The 18,992-nt window shown below is 46.3% G+C and overlaps 1 protein-coding gene across 1 annotated transcript in view; it reads left to right on the forward strand.

The window, feature by feature from the left end:
- vwa5b1 (von Willebrand factor A domain containing 5B1) overlaps nt 1-18,992 on the forward strand; it is a 264,352-nt gene that overhangs the window by 157,787 nt on the left and 87,573 nt on the right. Inside the window, exon 14 of the mRNA XM_078239726.1 lies at nt 9,486-9,582. Within this exon, the coding sequence (XP_078095852.1) occupies nt 9,486-9,582 (97 nt within the window). The remainder of the gene's footprint in view (nt 1-9,485; nt 9,583-18,992) is intronic.

Genomic DNA, 18,992 nt, shown 5'->3' on the forward strand with positions numbered 1-18,992 from the left:
AAGTTTTATTAAATGTAGCTCCAACTCTTTCAAATGTCAAAAGCAATGACATTTACAGCTTGGCAGGAGATAGAAAAGCAACTGATAAGCAGTAAAAATGGGGAAATAACTAAGGAGCAACAACTGTGACTTTCTCATGATGAAGTTCAAAGAGCCCGAGGGAATCAGCTTTCTGATCCAACTAAATAAAATATAAGCTTGAGTTTTAGAACTATAGGTCAGGAATGAAGCAAAAGAGAAAGACCAGCTTGTGTTTATGAGCAGCAGGGGACTTGAGAATCAGAGATAAATTTGATAAACAAAAAATAGCAGAAGTTGAAATCTGTATCAGGTTTGTAGATTTAAATTAAATTTGTTACAAATGTGAGATTTAGGAAATGGTTGTGTTTTGGGAGTGTCCCTTTAATTTAGGGTAAAATGGACGATTGAAGAGGGTCACGTGACGTTTTCTGAATTCTGTTGACAATAAGCACGGGTAATTGTGTTGTTAAAGGTTAAAGGGGATCTCAGATAGTTTTACTGAAAAGAAGGTGCAGGATATTTGCACCTGGAAAATGACCCATGCATCTGTGGTGGTGATGGCTAGAGTGTTAATCTCCAAATTCCCAGGAAAGTGAAGGAATGTAAGGTTTTGTCATCAGTTACACTCCAAAATGGCTTTTCTGTTTCAAGATAAATGAAGCTGGAATTCAACGAATAGATAATTGGCATTTCTACCTGGATACAAGGTCCATGTGATTCATGTTACCAAGGAGATGAACTTTGAGGGGGAGCATTCATAGGAACTTTGAGGGGGAGAATCCATAGAAAGCTGTTGTAGGATCAGGTTCGAGGTTTTTCTAAAATATCGCTGAATGCACAGACATGGGCTATCTGCAAGTATCTGAGAAAGCAGACAGTGCAGGGAAATAGAGGAAGTCTCCAAGACTCACCACACTGAATGCTTGTGGGAGTTTTATCTCCAATTAAAGAGTCAGAGTTGATGAGGATTTAAATCAGACTGGAAAATTAGTCAAACTTTGACAAGAGGGAAGATTTAATCACAAAAGTCAATTCAGGCATTAGAATTTAATCTGGCTAGAAACGGAAAAGAAGGGAAGTCCCCAGAAGCTCAGAGTCATTTTGGACTGGGTCCAGGAGAATGGAGTGACTACTTAAGGAACAGAGTAATGTATAATCTTGGGGGGAGATGATGGTCAGGTTAAGACATTAAAAAGAGACTTTTTTTGCAGTTTAATGTACAAGTTGCTTATGAAATAGTGTTCAGTCAATGTTGCATTTTGTCTCTTTATTATAGTTAAACTCTTAATACTTGAAATCTTGTTATATAATTCCTTTGAGTTGGCCACTGAGAATTCAGATTTCTTTGTAAAAGTTAGCAGTCTCCATGGGTTCATAAATCGGCCAGCCCCAATCACCTCTTTCATCCCTCTGCCAACACGCGGCATGGTAGCACAGTGGTTAGCACTGCTGCTTCACAGCTCCAGAGACCTGGGTTCGATTCCCGGCTTGGGTCACTGTCTGTGTGGAGTTTGCACATTCTCCTCGTGTCTGCGTGGGTTTCCTCCAGGTGCTCCGGTTTCCTCCCACAGTCCAAAGATGTGCGGGTTAGGTTGATTGGCCATGCTAAAATTGCCCTTAGTGTCCTGGGATACGTAGGTTAGAGGGATTAGTGGGCAAATATATGGGGGTAGGGCCTGGGTGGGATTGTGGTCGGTGCAGACTCGATGGGCCGAATGGCCTCTTTCTGTGCTGTAGGGATTCTAAGATTCTAAGATTCTAAGAACAATCCCAAGTGCAGAGTGACAGCGGGTCCCCCTACCCCCACCAATTATGCCCCCAATAGGCCCCGCCTCTACTGGGCCCCACCCCCTCGGCAATGCCTGATGCCCAGTGGGCACTGCCATGGTGCCCCTTGGGCTCTGCCAGGCTGGCACTGCCCAAGGGGCACCATCCCTTACACCCCCACCCTCCTGGGCAGGCCTCAGTGTCCTCTCCTTCTCCAGCAGGGTTCACCGTTAGTGTGGAGCAATAGTGAACCCCACTGGCTTGGGTGGGGGGAGGGGCAGAGAGACACTAGCGCGGCTGCTAATGAAATGGAAATCGCAATTTCTGGCGCAGAGCTGATTACTTGGGAAATCTTCCGCTGGGACACTCGTGGAGGCCATGTCATCCAGCGGGAAGTCCCTGAAACAGCCTCCACTGATGTCTTACAGCTTGATCAGTGCAGCGGTTGGGAGAATCGCCCCTGTACCAAATGTAAAGACAAAGCATTTAATTGCACAAAGATGGGTAGCCGGTCAGGAGATTGGACAGAAAATAAACAAAAATGCACAGAATGAGTAAAAGAATGACGGGGAAGGAGAAATCAGAATACAAAATAAAGCTCACTTGTAATATAAAGACAGACAGTAAAAATTTCTATTTGAAATAGAAAGGGAGTCTAGGGAGTTAATAATGGAAAAAAGGGAGATGAGTTGGACAGATGAGCAGACTCCTTTTGGCCAGTCTTGGTCCTGAAATGTAGATGCCCTTTGTATAGTTCTCTTTGAATTTGGTTTGTGTGACCTATGAGGGGGGGTCATTAGTGGCTCTTCAGGGATAACGATGTGCATGTTTCCCTGACACTGCCTGGTAGCTTCTTTTTTTCAGAGTCACAGACAGACATTAATTTAACCATTTTTGGTCTTTGTCCAGTTTGAAATTTTGGGACATAGCACTGAGCACTTCTGTCTATATTTTATATTAAAACGAGACGGATTGAGATCTTAGTCCCTCACAGAACTCAGTAATTAGGCTGACAGTTCCTCTGTGGTACCAAGGGAACAATACACGCTGGCTTTGATTCTGAGTGGTGTTATAATATATTTTCTCAGTTATGATGGACAGTAACTGCCTGTTAAAACCCAATTTCTCTCGATTCTGAAATCAGGCCTGATTACATCGATGTTACAGGCAGTTTGCAATGCAGTTTTAGTCTGGAGTTGTAAGGAGGTGGTTTTAATTTGAATTTTTGAACAAGTGGAAGCTTCTAGACAGTCCTTAGTTTATGGTAAAGCATTCCGAGCAGAAAATGGAATGTTAATGTACCCGATTGTAAACAGCAGCAGATTAACCCGAGTATCTGACTTTGCTGGAGATTGCCGCATTGCTGGGAGAAAGTCCCTGTCAATATTGATTCAACCCTAACCCTAACTCTGGCACCCAGACACCAACAGCACTGTAGGTGTACCCACTCTTCTTATATGTTGTAATTTATTGATTATTCCAGTTTCCACTCAGTTACATCTGAGAACATGCACACTTAGCTTTACTGGAGCTCAGATAGGCCAATAATATTATTCTCTGGTCATGTTTAATTGCAGGTAGTGGGTTCTTGCAGACATGCCACAAGATCAAGATTTGCTGGGAAGAGGAGACCATCTTTGCTGCATCAGAACTGTGTTTCAAGTAGCCAGGATTTGGATGTCCAATCCTGTCCACAGCAGATGGCCACAGGAGAATGCATGGGGCACAGTGATGGCAGCATCAATTCCAGGTCTTCGACAGAGAGTGCATCAATTGTCACTGACACTGATTCTGGTAAGTCATCATGAGTGTTCAGGGTGGGGGAGGATGGGGTAGTGGAATATTGGGGGGGTGGGCAGGCCGAAGGGTGCGACCAGAGGAGAGGTGGGATTGGAACCGCTTTTCTCAAATGGAGGCAGTTTAGATGTGTGGATGAGGAATAGAAACACTGCTTGAATAATTTTCACAGAATGAACATTGCAACAAGTTGTCAACCTCCTAAAAATGACCTTAAATGGAGTTGCCTTTGCTTCATGATGCTTCAACTTGCGAACATACATCACTAGGATCAATTCACTACTGGACAAGCAATGGATTGTCGATGTTACTCATAGCTTTTTCTTACACCTGTGCTTTAGAGGGGGGATAACTTTGTAAAAAGTCATATTTAATGGCGAGAAACGGACTCAAAAACCATTTTATTTATTTGTTGAAGGAATGTGGGTGTCATGTGACCATCATTTATTGTCCATCTCTAATTGTCCTTCAGAAGGTGGTGGTGAGCTGCCTTCTTGAACTACTGCAGTCCTTGTGGTGTACGGTACACCCACAGTGCTGTTAGGGAGGGAGTTTCAGGATTTTGACCCAGCGACAGTGAAGGAATGGCAATATTTTTCCAATAAGAAAGTGTGTGACCTGGAGGGGAACATCCAGGTGGTGGTGTTTCCATGTATCTGCCGCCCTTGTCCTTCCAGATGGTAGTGGAAACAGTGTTTGGAAATGCCTGTCTAAGGAATTTTGGTGAGTTGCCACAATGCATCTTGTAGATGGTACACACAGCTGCTGCTGTGTTAGTGATGGAGGGAGTGAGTGTTGAAGGTGGTGGCCGGGGTGCCAGTCAAGCTGGCTGCTTTGTCCTGGATGGTGTCGAGCTTCTTGAGTGTTGTTGGAGCTGCACACATTTAGACAAGTGAAGAGTGTTCCATCACACTCCTGACCTGAGCATTGTCAGTGATGCACAGGTTTTAGGGAGTCAGAGGGTGGGTTACTCTCCACAGCTAACAGAGTGGCAACTCCATAGATGGATAAGTTTGAATAACTTGTGTTACGCTCAATGTTAAAGACAGTGTTATCGAGTTACAGCAGCTTCCATTTGCCACCAGATGATGGTTGGGGTAAACAGATGGAGCACAGTAGTAGCAAGCCCCTTTTAGGAGTGAGGTTTCAGGAATTGTGTGACCCAATTGGCCAATTGGACCAAAGCGTGTGAATCCTGGGGCTGAACGTGGGTTTTCCCCATTGCGCTGTGACTGGAGGTGGCAGCATATTCCTTACGCTCTGTACATAGTTTATTCATTACAATAAATAGTTTGTTTAGTTACTAACCTTGGTGGTCACCAATCCTTTGAGATACTATAGGCACCTTGGGTCAGTGAGAAGGGAAATAGGAATGATATTGTAGATTAGGCAGGACAAATGTCATAGAAACATAGAAACTAGAAGCACGAGGAGGCCATTCGGCCCTTCGAGCCTGTTCTGCCATTCATTTTGATCATAGCTGATCATCAAATTAAATATCCTGATCTCCTTCCCCCCGCATCCCTGGATCTCTTTAGCCCCAAGAGCTATATTTAATTTCTTCTTAAAATCAAACAACATTTTGGCCTCAACTACATTCTGTGGGAGTGAATTCCACACATTCACCAGCCTCTGGGTGAAAACATTTCTCCTCACCTCAGTTTTCTAAGGTTTACCCCTTATCCTCAAACTATGACCCCGAGCTCTGGGCTCCCCACCATTGGGCATATTCTTTCTGAATCTGCCCTGTCTAATCCAGTTAGAATATTATAAGTTTCTATGAGATTCCCTCTCACTTTTCTAAACTCCAGTGAATATAATCCTAACCGATTTAGTCTCTCCTCATATGACAGTCCTGCCAAACTAGGAATCAGCCAAGTAAACCTTCACTGTACTCCCTCTATAGCAAGGACATTCTTCCTCAGAGAAGGACACCAAAACTGCACATAATGCTCCAGGCGTGGCCTCACCAACCCCCTATACAACTGTAGCAAAACATCCCTATCCCTATACTCAAATCTTCTCGCTATGAAGGCCATTTGCCTTCTTTACTGCCTGCTGTACCTGCGCACTTACTTTCAGCAACTGATGCATGAGGACGCCAAAGTCTCATTGAGTATCCACCTCTCTCAATTTACACCCATTCAAGTAATAATCTGTCTTCCTATTATTGCACCCAAAGTAGATAACCTCACATTTATCCACATTATACTGCACCCACCATGCACATGCCTACACACTCAGCCTGTCCAAATCACACTGAAGCATCTCTGCATCCTCCTCACAGCTCACCCTCCCACCCAACTTTGGATCATCTGCAAATTTGGAGATAATAAATCAGTTCCCTCTTCCAAATCATTAATATATAATGTGAACAGTTGGGGTTCTGGCACAGATCCCTGCAGAACCCCACTAGGCACTGACTGCCAATCAGAAAAAGCTCCATTTATGCCAACTCTTTGCTTCCTATCTGCTAACCAGCTTTCTATCCATCTCAAGACATAGAGTTGTCATACAGCACAGAACATAAGAACATCAGAACTAGGAGCAGGAGTAGGCCATCTGGCCCCTCGAGCCTGCTCCACCATTCAATAAGATCATGGCTGATCTTTTTGTGGACTCAGCTCCACTTACCCGCCCACTCACCATAACCCTTAGTTCCTTTGCTGTTCAAAATTTTATCTATCCTTGCCTTAAAAACATTCAATGAGGTAGCCTCAACTGCTTCACTGGGCAGGGAATTCCACAGATTCACAACCCTTTGTGTGAAGAAGTTCCTCCTCAACTCAGTCCTAAATCTGCTTCCACTTATTTTGAGGCTATGCCCCCTAGTTCTAGTTTCACCCGCCAGTGGAAACAATTTCCCTGCTTCTATCTTATCTATTCCCTTCATAATCCTATATGTTTCTATAAGATCTCCCCTCATTCTTCTGAATTCCAATGAGTATAGCCCCAGTCTACTCAATCTCTCCTCATAAACCAACCCTCTCAACTCCGGAATCAACCTAGTGAATCTCCTCTGCGCCCGCTCCAGTGCCAATATATCCTTTCTCAAGTACTGTACACAGTACTCCAGGTGTGGCCTCACCAGCACCTTATACAGCTGCAACATAACCTCGCTGTTTTTAAATTCCATCCCTCTAGCAATGAAATTCAAAATTCCATTTGCCTTCTTGACCACCTGCTGCACCTACAAACCAACTCCCTAAGATTCCTGCATAAGGACACCCAGGTCCCTCTGCACAGCAGCAGGCTGCAATTTTTTACCATTTAAATAATAGTCCATTTTGCTGTTATTCCTACCAAAATGGATGACCTCACATTTACCAACATTGTACTCCATCTGCCAGACCCTCGCCCACTCACTTAGACTATCTATATCCCTTTGCAGACTTTCAACGTCCTCTGCACACTTTGCTCTTCCACCCATCTTAGTGTCATCTGTGAATTTTGACACACTACACTTGGTCCCCAACTCCAAATCATCTATGTAAATCATGAACAATTGCGGTCCCAGCACTGATCCCTGAGACACACCACTAGTCACTGATCGCCAACCAGAAAAACACCCATTCACCCCCACTCTTTGCTTTCTGTTAGTTAACCAATCCTGTATCCATGCAAATGCATTACCCGTAACACTGTGCACCTTTATCTTATGTAGCAGTCTTTGGTGCGGCACCTTGTCAAATGCCTTCTGGAAATCCAGATACACCACATCCACAGGTTCCCCATTGTCCACTGCACATGTAATGTCCTCAAAGAATTCCACCAAATTAGTCAAACATGACCTGCCCTTCATGAACCTATGCTGTGTCTTACCAATGGGAAAATTTATATCCAGATGTCTCACTATTTCTTCCTTGATGATAAATTCAAGCATTTTCCCTACTACAGAAGTTAAGCTAACTGGCCTATAGTTACCTGCCTTTTGTCTCCCTCCTTTTTAAAACAGTGGCGTCACATTTGCTGTTTTCCAATTTACGGGAACCACCCCAGAGTCCAGCAAATTTTGGTAAATTGCCACTGGTGCATTTGCTATTTCTCCCGCCAACTCTTTTAGTACCCTGGGATGCATTCCATCAGGGCCAGGAGACTTGCCTACCTTTAGCCCCATTAACTTGCCCAACACTACCTCTTTCGTGATAATGACAGTTTCTAGGTTCTCACCTGCCATAGCCTTCCTGTCATCAATTTTTGGCATGTTATTTGTGTCTTCCACTGTGAAGACTGACACAAAATACCTGTTCAATGCCTCGGCCATTTTCTCATTTCCAGAACCAGCCCCTCCGGCCCATCATGTCTATGCCAACCATCAAATACCAATCTATACTAATCCCATTTACCTGCACTTGGAGCGTAGCTTGGGAGATCTTGGCGATTTGAGTGCTCATCCAGATGCTTCCTAAATGTTGTGAGAGTCCCTGCCTCCAGCACCCTCTCAGGCAGCACGTTCCAGATTTCCACCACCTTCTGGGTGAAAAAGCTTTTCCTCATATCCCCTCTAAACCACTTGCTCCTCGCCTTAAACCAATGCCCTTGGACACTTCTGCCATGGGGAAAATATTCTTACGATCAACCCTGTCTATGCCTCTCATAATTTTGTATACCTCTATCAGATCCCCCCTCAGCCTCCTCTCCTCCAGGGAAAACAAACCCAGCCTATCCAGTCTCCTCTCATAGCTGAAGCTTTTCATCCTGGGCACACCCTGGTGAATCTCCTCTGCACTCTCTCCAATGCAATTATATCCTTCCAATATTATGGCAACCAGAACTGTGCACAATACTCCATCTGTGGTCCGACCAATGCTTTATAAAGTTGTACCAAGACCTCCCTGCTCCTAATTCTGTGTCCCAGCTAATGAAGACAAGCATTCCATATGCCTTCTACACTATCCTATCTATGGATCTGTAGACCCTTTATTCTTCAATACTCCTGAGGGACCGACTGTTCATTGTGCAAATCCTACCCTTGTTAGATCTCCCAAAATGCATCACCTCAACACTGATCAGGATTAAATTCTATCTGCTATTGCTCTGCCCAGCTAACAAGCTGATCAATATCAGTCTGTAACCTCAGACTATCCTCCTCACTATCAACAACACCACCAATTTCCGTGTCATCTGCAAACTTACTAATTATACGTTCCAGATTCACATCTAATGCATGACTGCAGAGTGAAGAAACTTACACAGGGCTGGTACGTTCAAACCATTGATAATTAGCCATTATAAAATACACCCATTATAAATCAGTGGAGGTCCACAGGTTACTCCGTCCGGGCCCAAATTGTATAGAATACTTGGAATCTTGTACAAGTGTATCTTATTAAAACGAGCAAACCTTGCTATGAGGAATTAATTAAACTCTCTCTCCACTTGACTTTGCATCTTATATCATTAAGCACAGGAATTGCCATTGTTGGGTGGAATCTGCTGCAACACATTAATTAAAATTCAGCTAAATACATAACCAAACATCTGACTCACGGAGACCAAATTATATCCTGTAAATATTTCAATAGTTATTAAACACAAAACTTGCTTTCCTAATGTAAGTGGAATAGTTTTAACAATTTTATTAGTGACTCACTTCGACTTACTGATGTGAGTTTCTCTGCTTTATCATTTTTTTTCTGTTACTGGGTTTAGTTAACTAGGATGATTAATACATGTCTAACCTTTGGGGCCTTTATAGACCTCTAAATAACTCATTCAATAGGAATAAAATCTCACCCAAACTTACAGTCTTGAAGTTTGTTCTGTTCAAACAGAAATTTTCTATTTTGATCATCAGCGTTCTAGGCTCATGATCATTTGCAAACCTGATTCGTTAACTGTTTCTCTCTCCACAAATGCTGCCAAACCTGTTACATATTTCCTGAATCTTCTGTTTTTAGTTCAGATTTCCAGTATCCATTAGTATCTGGCTGTTAGTTGTGAGGAATGACTGCTTTTCAGATTGGAAGGAGATAGGAGGCAGGCTGTGGCGGAATGGTATTGTCACTGGACAAGTAATCCAGAGACCCCGGGTCTCCAAGTTCTGGGGATCCACATCCAAATCTCACCATGGCAAATGGTGCAATTTGAATTCAGTAAAAATCTGCCATCCTTACCTGGTCTGGCCTACATGTGACTCCAGACCCACAGCAATGTTGTTGGCTCTTAACTTCCCTCTGAAATGGCCTAGCAAACCACTCAGTTTCAAGGGCAATTAGAGATGGGCAATAAACGCTAGCCTGGCCAGTGACACCCACATCCCCTGAAAAAATAAAAAGAAGATAAATGATAGAGTTCACGGTTCAGGGTCATTGCAGTTTCTGATATGTGTTAATGGAGCACAGAGCATCTTTTCAAAACTTGGAGATATAGTAAATAGTGAAGGTCAAGGGAATTCAAGAAGACAAACAGGCAGCTGGAATGGACAGACATGTGACCAAAAAGCAGAAGAGGATGGGTGGGATTCTCCCAAAAAGATTTGTGTAAAAACCGGAGTAAATCCTGTTGGTTTTTTTAGCCAGATATTCAAAATGAATCTTCCACTCTGTGCAGCACAGAGAGCCTTAGCGAGATTCACAATAAAAATCAGTGCGGGGAGGGGCTATTCCTGCTGGAGAGGCCGGCAGCATAGTGCTGAGCGGGACACTGCGCGTGCGTCAATCTGACAACACCGAGATCGGCGCATGGGCAGTGGCCCTGCACTGCCGGCCTCCCGATCGCTGGCCAGCCCTTCGATCCCCGCAAGCCCGCAACGATGCCCCTCTGACCTCCCCATGATCACTGGCCTCCTGGACGTCTCCAGGCCAGCCCCTTCCCCTCACCCCCTGGCCCACCTCAATTGCACCCCCCCCCCCCACCCCACCCCCTCCAACCCAGATGGTCAGCCCTGATCAGCACTTCCCTTCCTCCTGCATCGATCCCTCCTGCATTGTGGCAGCGGGACACCCCACCGCTACTGATCACCCCCGGAGGCTTCGCCCCCTTGGCACTGCCTGATGCCCAGTGGGCAGTTCCAAGGTGCCCCTTGGGCAGTGCCGGGGGCAGGCTGGCACTGCCAAGCTGGCAATGCCCAGAGGGACTCCCCTTACCCCTAACCTCCTGGGGTGCCTCCATGGCCCCTCTTCGCTCCAGTGGCATTGGGCCGAAAGCCCCCTGTTAGTCGGGAGCTGTTGTAAACCTCATCAGAGTGAACCATTCCTGGCGGGGTTGGGGAAGACTCTCGCAGACCCAGAGTCTTCAGTCCCCGCCTGCCAATTTAATTTCAATCAGATTTTAAATATTCAAATCAGCTCCACGCTGATTTCTGGTGTGGAGCTGAAGATGCTGGAAATCCGGGGGCCGGAGACTCGCAGAGGCTGTGGTGCCCAGGGGGAAGCCTAGTACACGGCCTCCGCTGATGTCTCCCGGCCTGCTCTAGCAGTGCAGTGGGCTGGGAGAATGGCCCCTGATGAGTTTGGGAGAATGAGAAGAGATTATTTTTCAATTCTAAAGGGGAGATCTGGGATCTTTATGTACAAATCATTGAAAGCGCAGTTCAGGTTAATGAAACAGGATGGGGGGCTTTAGACATAGAGTGCAAAGGCCTGGAGGCTTTGCTGAATCCATCTCAAATATTAATTTATCCCTAATCAAATTCTAGGCACCACACTTGAGGAAGAATGTGAAAGCTTTGGAGAGGGTTCAGAAAGGATTTTCTAGAATCGTTCCATAGACAAGGGTCTTCAGTTAGCTGCTTAGATTGGAGCATCTGAGATTGTTCTACTTGGAGCAGAGAGGCTGAGAGGAGATTTTAGAGACATGTTTAAATTCATGAAGGGTTTGAATAGATTAAATCAGACAGACTGTTTCTCAAGGCTGAAGGATCGATTACCAGAGGTCACATGGTTCAGGCTACTGACAGAAGCGACCCAAGGAAAACCTTTTTAACACAATGAGTGGTTTGGATTTTGGATGCACTGCCTGGGATGGTGGTGGATATAGAATCAATAATCCCCTTCAAAAGGAAATTAGATAAATAATTGAAGGAGAAAAGGACCATCAAAGGGGTGATGGGTTGAATGGCCTCTTTCTGTGCTGCAAGGTTCTGTGATTTTATGAACTGCAAGTTAATAGGTTTTGTTAAAATCTCAACTTTCTGTCTGAGAATAAGGCAGGAATTTCATCTGTATTTTTAATACAAGTGAATTACAAAACTGAGGAAAAATTACAAAGAAACTTGCTGCACATTTTCCAATGCTGCTTTTTCATCTCCAGTGACTTCATCCTTTGACATTTTATAATTGAGTAACACCTGGCAAAGTCTTAAGTCATGGATCCACCCTGAATATATATTATTAATTAATTATTAATTATATATATTACCAATTAATTATTCATGTGCAATTTTATAAAGTCTTCAAAATATCCACCTTTAACTCTAAAGGAATAAGATGGTGTGTGGGGGAAGCGGGATTAAGTTATTAGTGAGCATGTGTATTGCCACCCACATCAATTATCGAGAACCTTCTATGATCAGTAAATAATGCTTTGACCCTCCCAATAACTCTAATTAAGCTGTCGACATGATGAATAGAAATGCATTGTTTTAAAATTGGGGAGGAAAACTTTTGCTTGGTTTCTTTTACATCTGCCGCTTTCATTAAAGTTCTTATGAGACAATGACAATGTATTTTTTCTGTAACAAAGCTAAGTACAAGTTCAGAGTTTAGAAAGCTCCCCGGTAAACTTGGGCATTTATTAAATGTCGGGTTATTAGTGGGTTGCTGAACTAATAAATAAACTTTAATTTGAACAATATCCATGAACAGTTTATTAATTTTGCTCACAAATTGTCAGAATGATGCCAATCAGCAAATTCCATCATTCAGTTTGGGATCTTCCCAACTCTAATTACTAGAAGATCAGAACTCAATAGAATCTTTCACTGTTAAAGCTTCAATCACAGACTTGATGGAAATTCAGTCAGGTTTCCCCAGGCAGAAGCTTTTAAATTCTCATCCCAGGACATCAGTTAACTGGAGACTCTGGCCGGAATTTTACCGCTCCGCCCGCCACGGGAATGGGAGCAGACAAGGGGTGGACAACGGGAAGATCCGTTGACCTCGGGCAGGATTTTCTGGCTGTGCGAGTCTCCGCAACTATGATTTACAATATGGAAATTTGCATTTGCATCAGATTAGCAGAACTGGAGTCTCCGGGCCCGCTCCTGTCTACCCCCCACTGGGAGTGGTACACTCCAGCGAGGTTTATTCCTGCTCCCCGCTCACGGGAACAGGTATCATGTGGAGATGCTGGCGTTGGACTGGGGTGGGCATAGTAAGAAGTCTCACAACACCAGGTTAAAATCCAACAGGTTTATTTGGAATTACAAGCTTTTGGAGCGCTGCTCTTTCATCAGGGGAACAGATAGCTGACCCCATGAAGGGAAAAGAGGCCATTGAGGGCCCCCCAAGAGGCAGGGGGGTGAGGGGGGTATGTCCTTGGGCAGTGCCAGCCTGGCACCCTAGCACTACTTAAGAGACAAACTGGCACTGCTCACTGGGCAACGACCAGTGCCAAGTGGGTGAGGCTAGGGGGGGCTGATTGGGAGTGATTGATGGGGGTGGGGGGATCATGCTAATACTCTGGTCTTGGGTGACTGGGAGGGGGGGGGAGGAGGTGATCCGGGCTGGCAGTCCGGGTGGGGGGTTGGGGAGATCAGGGCTGGCTGGGGGGGTGAACATAGGGGCTGGCCCAGGGAGGTGTGGGAGTCCAGTGATCAGGGGATGGGAGGTTTGGCAGGCCAGCAATGGAGGGCCACTGCACTTGTGCTGATCTCTGCGCTGACATATCGGTGCATGTGCAGTGGCGCACTCAGTGCTATGCTGCCGGCCTCTCCAGCCGGCACACTGATTTCCAGAGTGAATCCTGCTGAGGCACTCTGCAATGCTCAGAGTGTGGGAGATTCACGCTGAAAACCACAATAAACAAACCAGTGGGATTTACTGCCATTTTCCCGCATGTTGGGGACTTTGGATTTTTTTGGGAGAATCCCGGCCATGGTATTTCAAGAACTCAAGGTTTATTAAACTGTATTGTCTGCAGTTTTGATCTCCTTTTTTGAGGAAGGATGTTCTTGCTCTCGAGGGAGTGCAGCGAAGGTTTACCAGGCTGATTCCGGGGATGGCGGGACTGATGTATGAGGAGAGATTGACTAGGTTAGGATTGTTTTCACTGGAGTTCAGCCGAATGAGGAGGGATCTCATAGAGACTTTGTGGTGAACCATCGTTGGTTAAAGGGAATCTCGAGTACTTCCTCAACATCATTGATGAGTACTCGAGATTCCCTTTTGTTATTCCCTGCTCTGATACATCCGCTGCCACGGTTATCAAGGCATTCCGTGATCTTTTTACCCTGTTCGGGTACCCCAGCTACATTCACAGCGACAGGGGCTCGTCGTTCATGAGCGATGACTTGAGGCAATACCTGCTCTCATACGGGATTGCCTCTAGTAGAACCACGAGCTACAACCCTAGGGGTAACGGACAGGTGGAACATGAGAATGCTACAGTCTGGAAGGCTGTCTTACTGGCGTTGAAGTCAAAAAGCCTTCCAGTCTCCCGTTGGCAAGAGGTGCTCCCTGATGCGCTCCATTCCATACGCTCACTCCTGTGTACGGCAACCAACGCTACTCACCATGAGAGGCTGTTTTTATTCCCTCGGAAGTCTTCCTCTGGGACCTCATTACTGTCTTGGTTGACGTACTCAGGACCTGTCCTCCTGCGGCGACATGTAAGGGCCCGCAAGTCCGACCCGTTGGTCGAACAGGTTCATCTCCTCCACGCCAACCCTCAGTATGCCTATGTGGCATACCCTGAAGGACATGGTCTCGATCCGAGACCTGGCGCCAGCAGGGGACGTAGAAACCCCTGTCGCTCCCATACCCCCTGTTACAAACCCCATAACTCTTGTTTCCCCTCTGGACACGGCGGGGGCAGCATCGGGACCATTACTTAACCCTTTTACTCCCGTGTACAGCTTGCCTGAGTCCAGAGGATGGTCGCCACTTCAGGGCGTGTCGGAACTCCATGGATTACCATCACCTCGGGGTCAACTGGCCCGTGAGACTGTGGAGGAACAGTTGGACATCGCCTTGGGGAGAACGCCACCGCGAGTGCCTACTCCGGTGTCATCACCAGTATTGAGGAGGTCACAACGACGGTGCGGTCCCCCTGACCGTCTGAACTTATAGACTGATGACAAATTATTCTGTTTTTTTGTACCCCGCCGGCCTTTGTCTTCAAAGGAGGGGTGAATGTGGTGAACCATCGTTGGTTCCCACTAGATAGTACTGAGCCAGGGTCTGGCCAGTACTACAAGTATGTATATATGTTGCTGTTGGGGTTAGGGATGGGTTGTTCTACTTGTTGCTGTTGGGGTTAGGGTTGGGCTGTTACACCTTGTATTATAGTTATTGTGGTACATCCCAGTCGGGCTCCGCCTCCTGGGAGAGGTATAAAGGTCTCTGCTCTGTCTGGGACCCCTCAGTCTGGGATCGTGTATATAATTAGTAGCTTCGTTGTTACAGCAAATAAAAGCCTTTATTTCCTGAGCATCTCAAGCCTCGTGTGTGATAACGCGCATCAGACTTATAAAATTCTAACAGGATTAGACAGGGTAGATGCAGGGAGGATGTTCCCGATGATGGGGGAGTCCAGAACTAGGGGTCACAGTCTGAGGATTCAGGGTAGACCACTTAGGACAGAGATGTGGAGACATTTCTTCACCCAAAGAGAGGTGAGCCTGTGGAATTCATCACCACAGGAAGCAGTTGATGCCAAAACATTGAATGTATTCAAGAGGCGGCTGGATACAGCACTTGGGGTGACTGGGATCAAAGGTTATGGGGAGAAAGCGGGATTAGGCTATTGAGTTGGATGATCAGCCATGATCATAATGAATGGTGGAGCAGGCTCGAAGGGCCTCCTCCTGCTCCTATCTTCAATGTTTCTATGTTTCTATGTTATAAGGTTTCCGGCCTTCACTATCTTCCCAGGCAGTGCATTCCAGATTCCAACCACCCTCTGAGTGAAAACAAATCTCAAATCCTCTCTGAATCTCCTGCTCCTCACCCTAAAACTCTGCCCCCTGCTGATTGACCCCTCAACCAAGGGGAACAGCTGCTCCCTACTCACCCTGTCCATACCCCTCGTAATCTTACACACCTCAATCATGTGCCCCCTCAGACTTCTCTGCTCTAGAGAAAACAATCCAAGCCTCAAATGCTCCATCCCAGGCAACATCCCGGTGAACCTCCTCTGTACCCCCTCTAGTGCAATCACATCCTTCCTATAGTGAGGTGACTAGAACTGCGCACAGCACTCCAGCTGTGGCCTGAATAACACTCTGTACAGCTCCAACATTATCTCCTTGCTCTTATACTCTATACCACGACTGATAAAAGCCAGTGTCCCATTTGCCTTCTTAACGATCCTATTCACCTGCTCTGCAGCCTTCAGGGATCTGTGAATAATTATCCCAAGATCCCTCTGTTCCTCTGAGTTTCCTAGTGTCCTGCCATTCATTAAATACTCCCTCATCTTGTTTCTTTTGCCTCGCATTTATCAGAGTTAAATACCATCAGCCATTGTTCAGCCCATCTGACCAACCCAGTTATATCTTCTTGTAACCTACGACCTTCTTCACTACTAACTATCCTACTGATCTTGGTGTGATCTGCAAACTTGCTGAACATTCCCCCAACATTATTATCTATATCATTTATGTATATAAAAAACAATAAGGTCTCAGTACTGATCCTTATGGTACAAAACTGGACACAGGCCACCTGTCGCTCAAACAGCCTCTACCACCACCACTTGTGTCCTATTACTGAGTCAGTTTCTGATCCATCTCACGAAGGTTCCCTGAATTTAACCTTCTCAACCAGTCTCCCATGTGGGACCTTGTCAAAGGCTTTGCTAAAATCCATATAAACTACAGCAACTGAACTCCCTTCATCCACACACTCTGGGCCTGATTTTACCATTTTCATTCTAATTGCTGAATCTGGGCGTAATTCAGATCCGACTTGGAAATCTGCTTTCAGGCGCCTCCATACGCACTCAGCCTGAAAAAAAAATTGCGGGTCCCATTCGTGCTACGGGCGGAGCTTAGCGAGGCCGAAACGATGGGAGCTCTGAACTGCGCATGCGCAGTTAGAAAAAATATTGAAAAAGCGCACCCATGTCAAATCGCTCCCGGGCTGCGAAAAGCGGAGAAAGCGGCCCGGGAGCGAAAAGCGGGAGCGATGGCCCCCACAGACATCACTGTCCCCCTTATCCACCCACCACCCCGCTACCCAGACCGATCGCACCCCCTGCCCCCTTTCCCCCCACCAATCGCCCACAGAGTGGCAACGGACCCCCATGCCCGCCCCCCCCCCCCCCCCCCCCGTCTCCCCCACCAGAGATCCATTATACCCGCCTCCCCTCCCCCAGAGAATGATCTGGCTTCACTCCCCCTCCCCATCCCTGGAGGTACATCTGACTGTCTCCCTCCTCTCCCCCCCCCCCAAGAATGACCTGGCCTCACTCCCCCCCCACCCCCAGAGGTACATCTGACCCACCTCCCCCCATCCCCCCCATCCCACCCCGAGAATGATCTGGCCTCACACCGCCCCCCACCCCCCTCACAGAGAATGATCTGGCTCGCCTCCCTCCACCCCCCCCCCCCCCCCCCCCCGCCCCCCCCCCCCCCCACTGATCTGAGTCAGAGAGTCGTTGGAAGCTCTGAACTCGCCTCTTTAGCAGTTGGAGCACCTGAAACAGACTTTTATTTCGCATGTCCATTTTGGATCGCGGCCATTCCCGGGTCTCGGTAAAGTGGCCATCTGTGCAGATCGTGTTAATGGCCTCGCACCCGACTTTACCACATTTTCGGGCCTGAAAATGGGTGCAACGCAATGGTAAAATCGGGCCCTCCATCACATTTTTGAAAAATTCTGACAAATTTGTCAGGCCTGACCTCCTTCTGACAAAGCCATGCTGACTACCCCAATTAACCCATGCTTTCCAAGTGGATAATAAATCTCTCCTTCGGAATTTTCTCCAATAGTTTCCCTACCACTGACATGAAACTCGCCGGTCTGTAATTTCCTGGTTCATCCCTACCACCCTTCTTGAAAAGTGGAACCACATTAGCCGTCCTCCAGTCATTTGGCATTTCCCTGTGGCCTTTTCCAACACCATGCAATTTTATTTGTGGGTGTATAGCAATGCTCAGGACTGTCCAGACTAAAGGATATTGGGTAACTTTCTCCAGACACTTTAGGAGCTAAAAAGCCTCCAAGGTGACCAAGATGGGATCTTCTGCTGTAACTTTGATTTGCAGAAGAGTCACATTGAGTTTGAGATGTTAACTCTGTTTCTCTCTCCAGAGATGCTGCCAAACCTGTTGATTATTTCCAGCATTTTTCTGTTTTTATTTCTGATTTAGAATGCGTTTAGCACAAGGCGCCATCTTGGTAAAGGGATTGAAGTGTTCATTGGGAAAGGCTGTCTAGAAGATTATTGGAGCTCTGATGATTAAATTATTAATAACCTCTCCAGACAGTGACCAGTGATTGGGATTTTAAGCTTCTTAAAACCATGTTCAGCTTTTACTGCTGACTTGTTTCTGGAGGTTTGAAGAGGATTTTGAGACTTATGGGTGGCACGGCGGCATAGTGGCTCACGCTGCTGCATCACATCGCCAGGGACCAGGTTCAATTACAGCCTCAGGTTACTGTCTGTGCAGAGTCTGCACGTTCTGCCCGTGTTTGCGAGGGTTTCCTCCGGGTGCTCCATTTTCCTCCCACAGTCCAAAGATGTGTGGGTTAGGTGCTTTGGCCTTGCTAAATTGCCCCTTAGTATCCTGGGATGCATAGGTTAGGAGGATTACAAAGAAAAAGTGTTCCACAGGAGCAGGCTGAGGGTAAGGGAGCTTGTTTGTGCACTAATTTATTTAATTATTTTTCAGTTAAATTTGTGAAAAAAATCGGAGGTTTTTTTTCAAAACAGGAAATAGGTCCAGCAGCAGCCTGGGAAGGTTTTGGAGGGTTTAAAAGTAGGCCGCACCTTTGAGCGGGCAGCGGAGTGAGCAGGGGGCAGAGTGAGAGCTGAAGGGCTTTGGCTCACAGGGCTTCGGCGAAGGCGAGGAAGGTTGTTTGTTTTGCTTCTGTTACACCCCCTTTTTTGTTTTATCTCCCAAAAACTAAAAAGGACATGGCTGGTATGAGTGGGAGGCCAGTATACTGCATTCGGTGTGGGATGTGGGAGTTCCTGGAGACAACTTGCCTCCCGGAAGTCCATATCTGTGCCAGATGTGTGGAACTGCAACTCCTGAAGGGTCGTGTAAGGGAGCTGGAGCTGAGGCTCAATGAACTCAG

This window comes from Mustelus asterias, chromosome 22 (genome assembly GCF_964213995.1).
Source record: "Mustelus asterias chromosome 22, sMusAst1.hap1.1, whole genome shotgun sequence".
Lineage (NCBI taxonomy): Eukaryota > Metazoa > Chordata > Chondrichthyes > Carcharhiniformes > Triakidae > Mustelus > Mustelus asterias.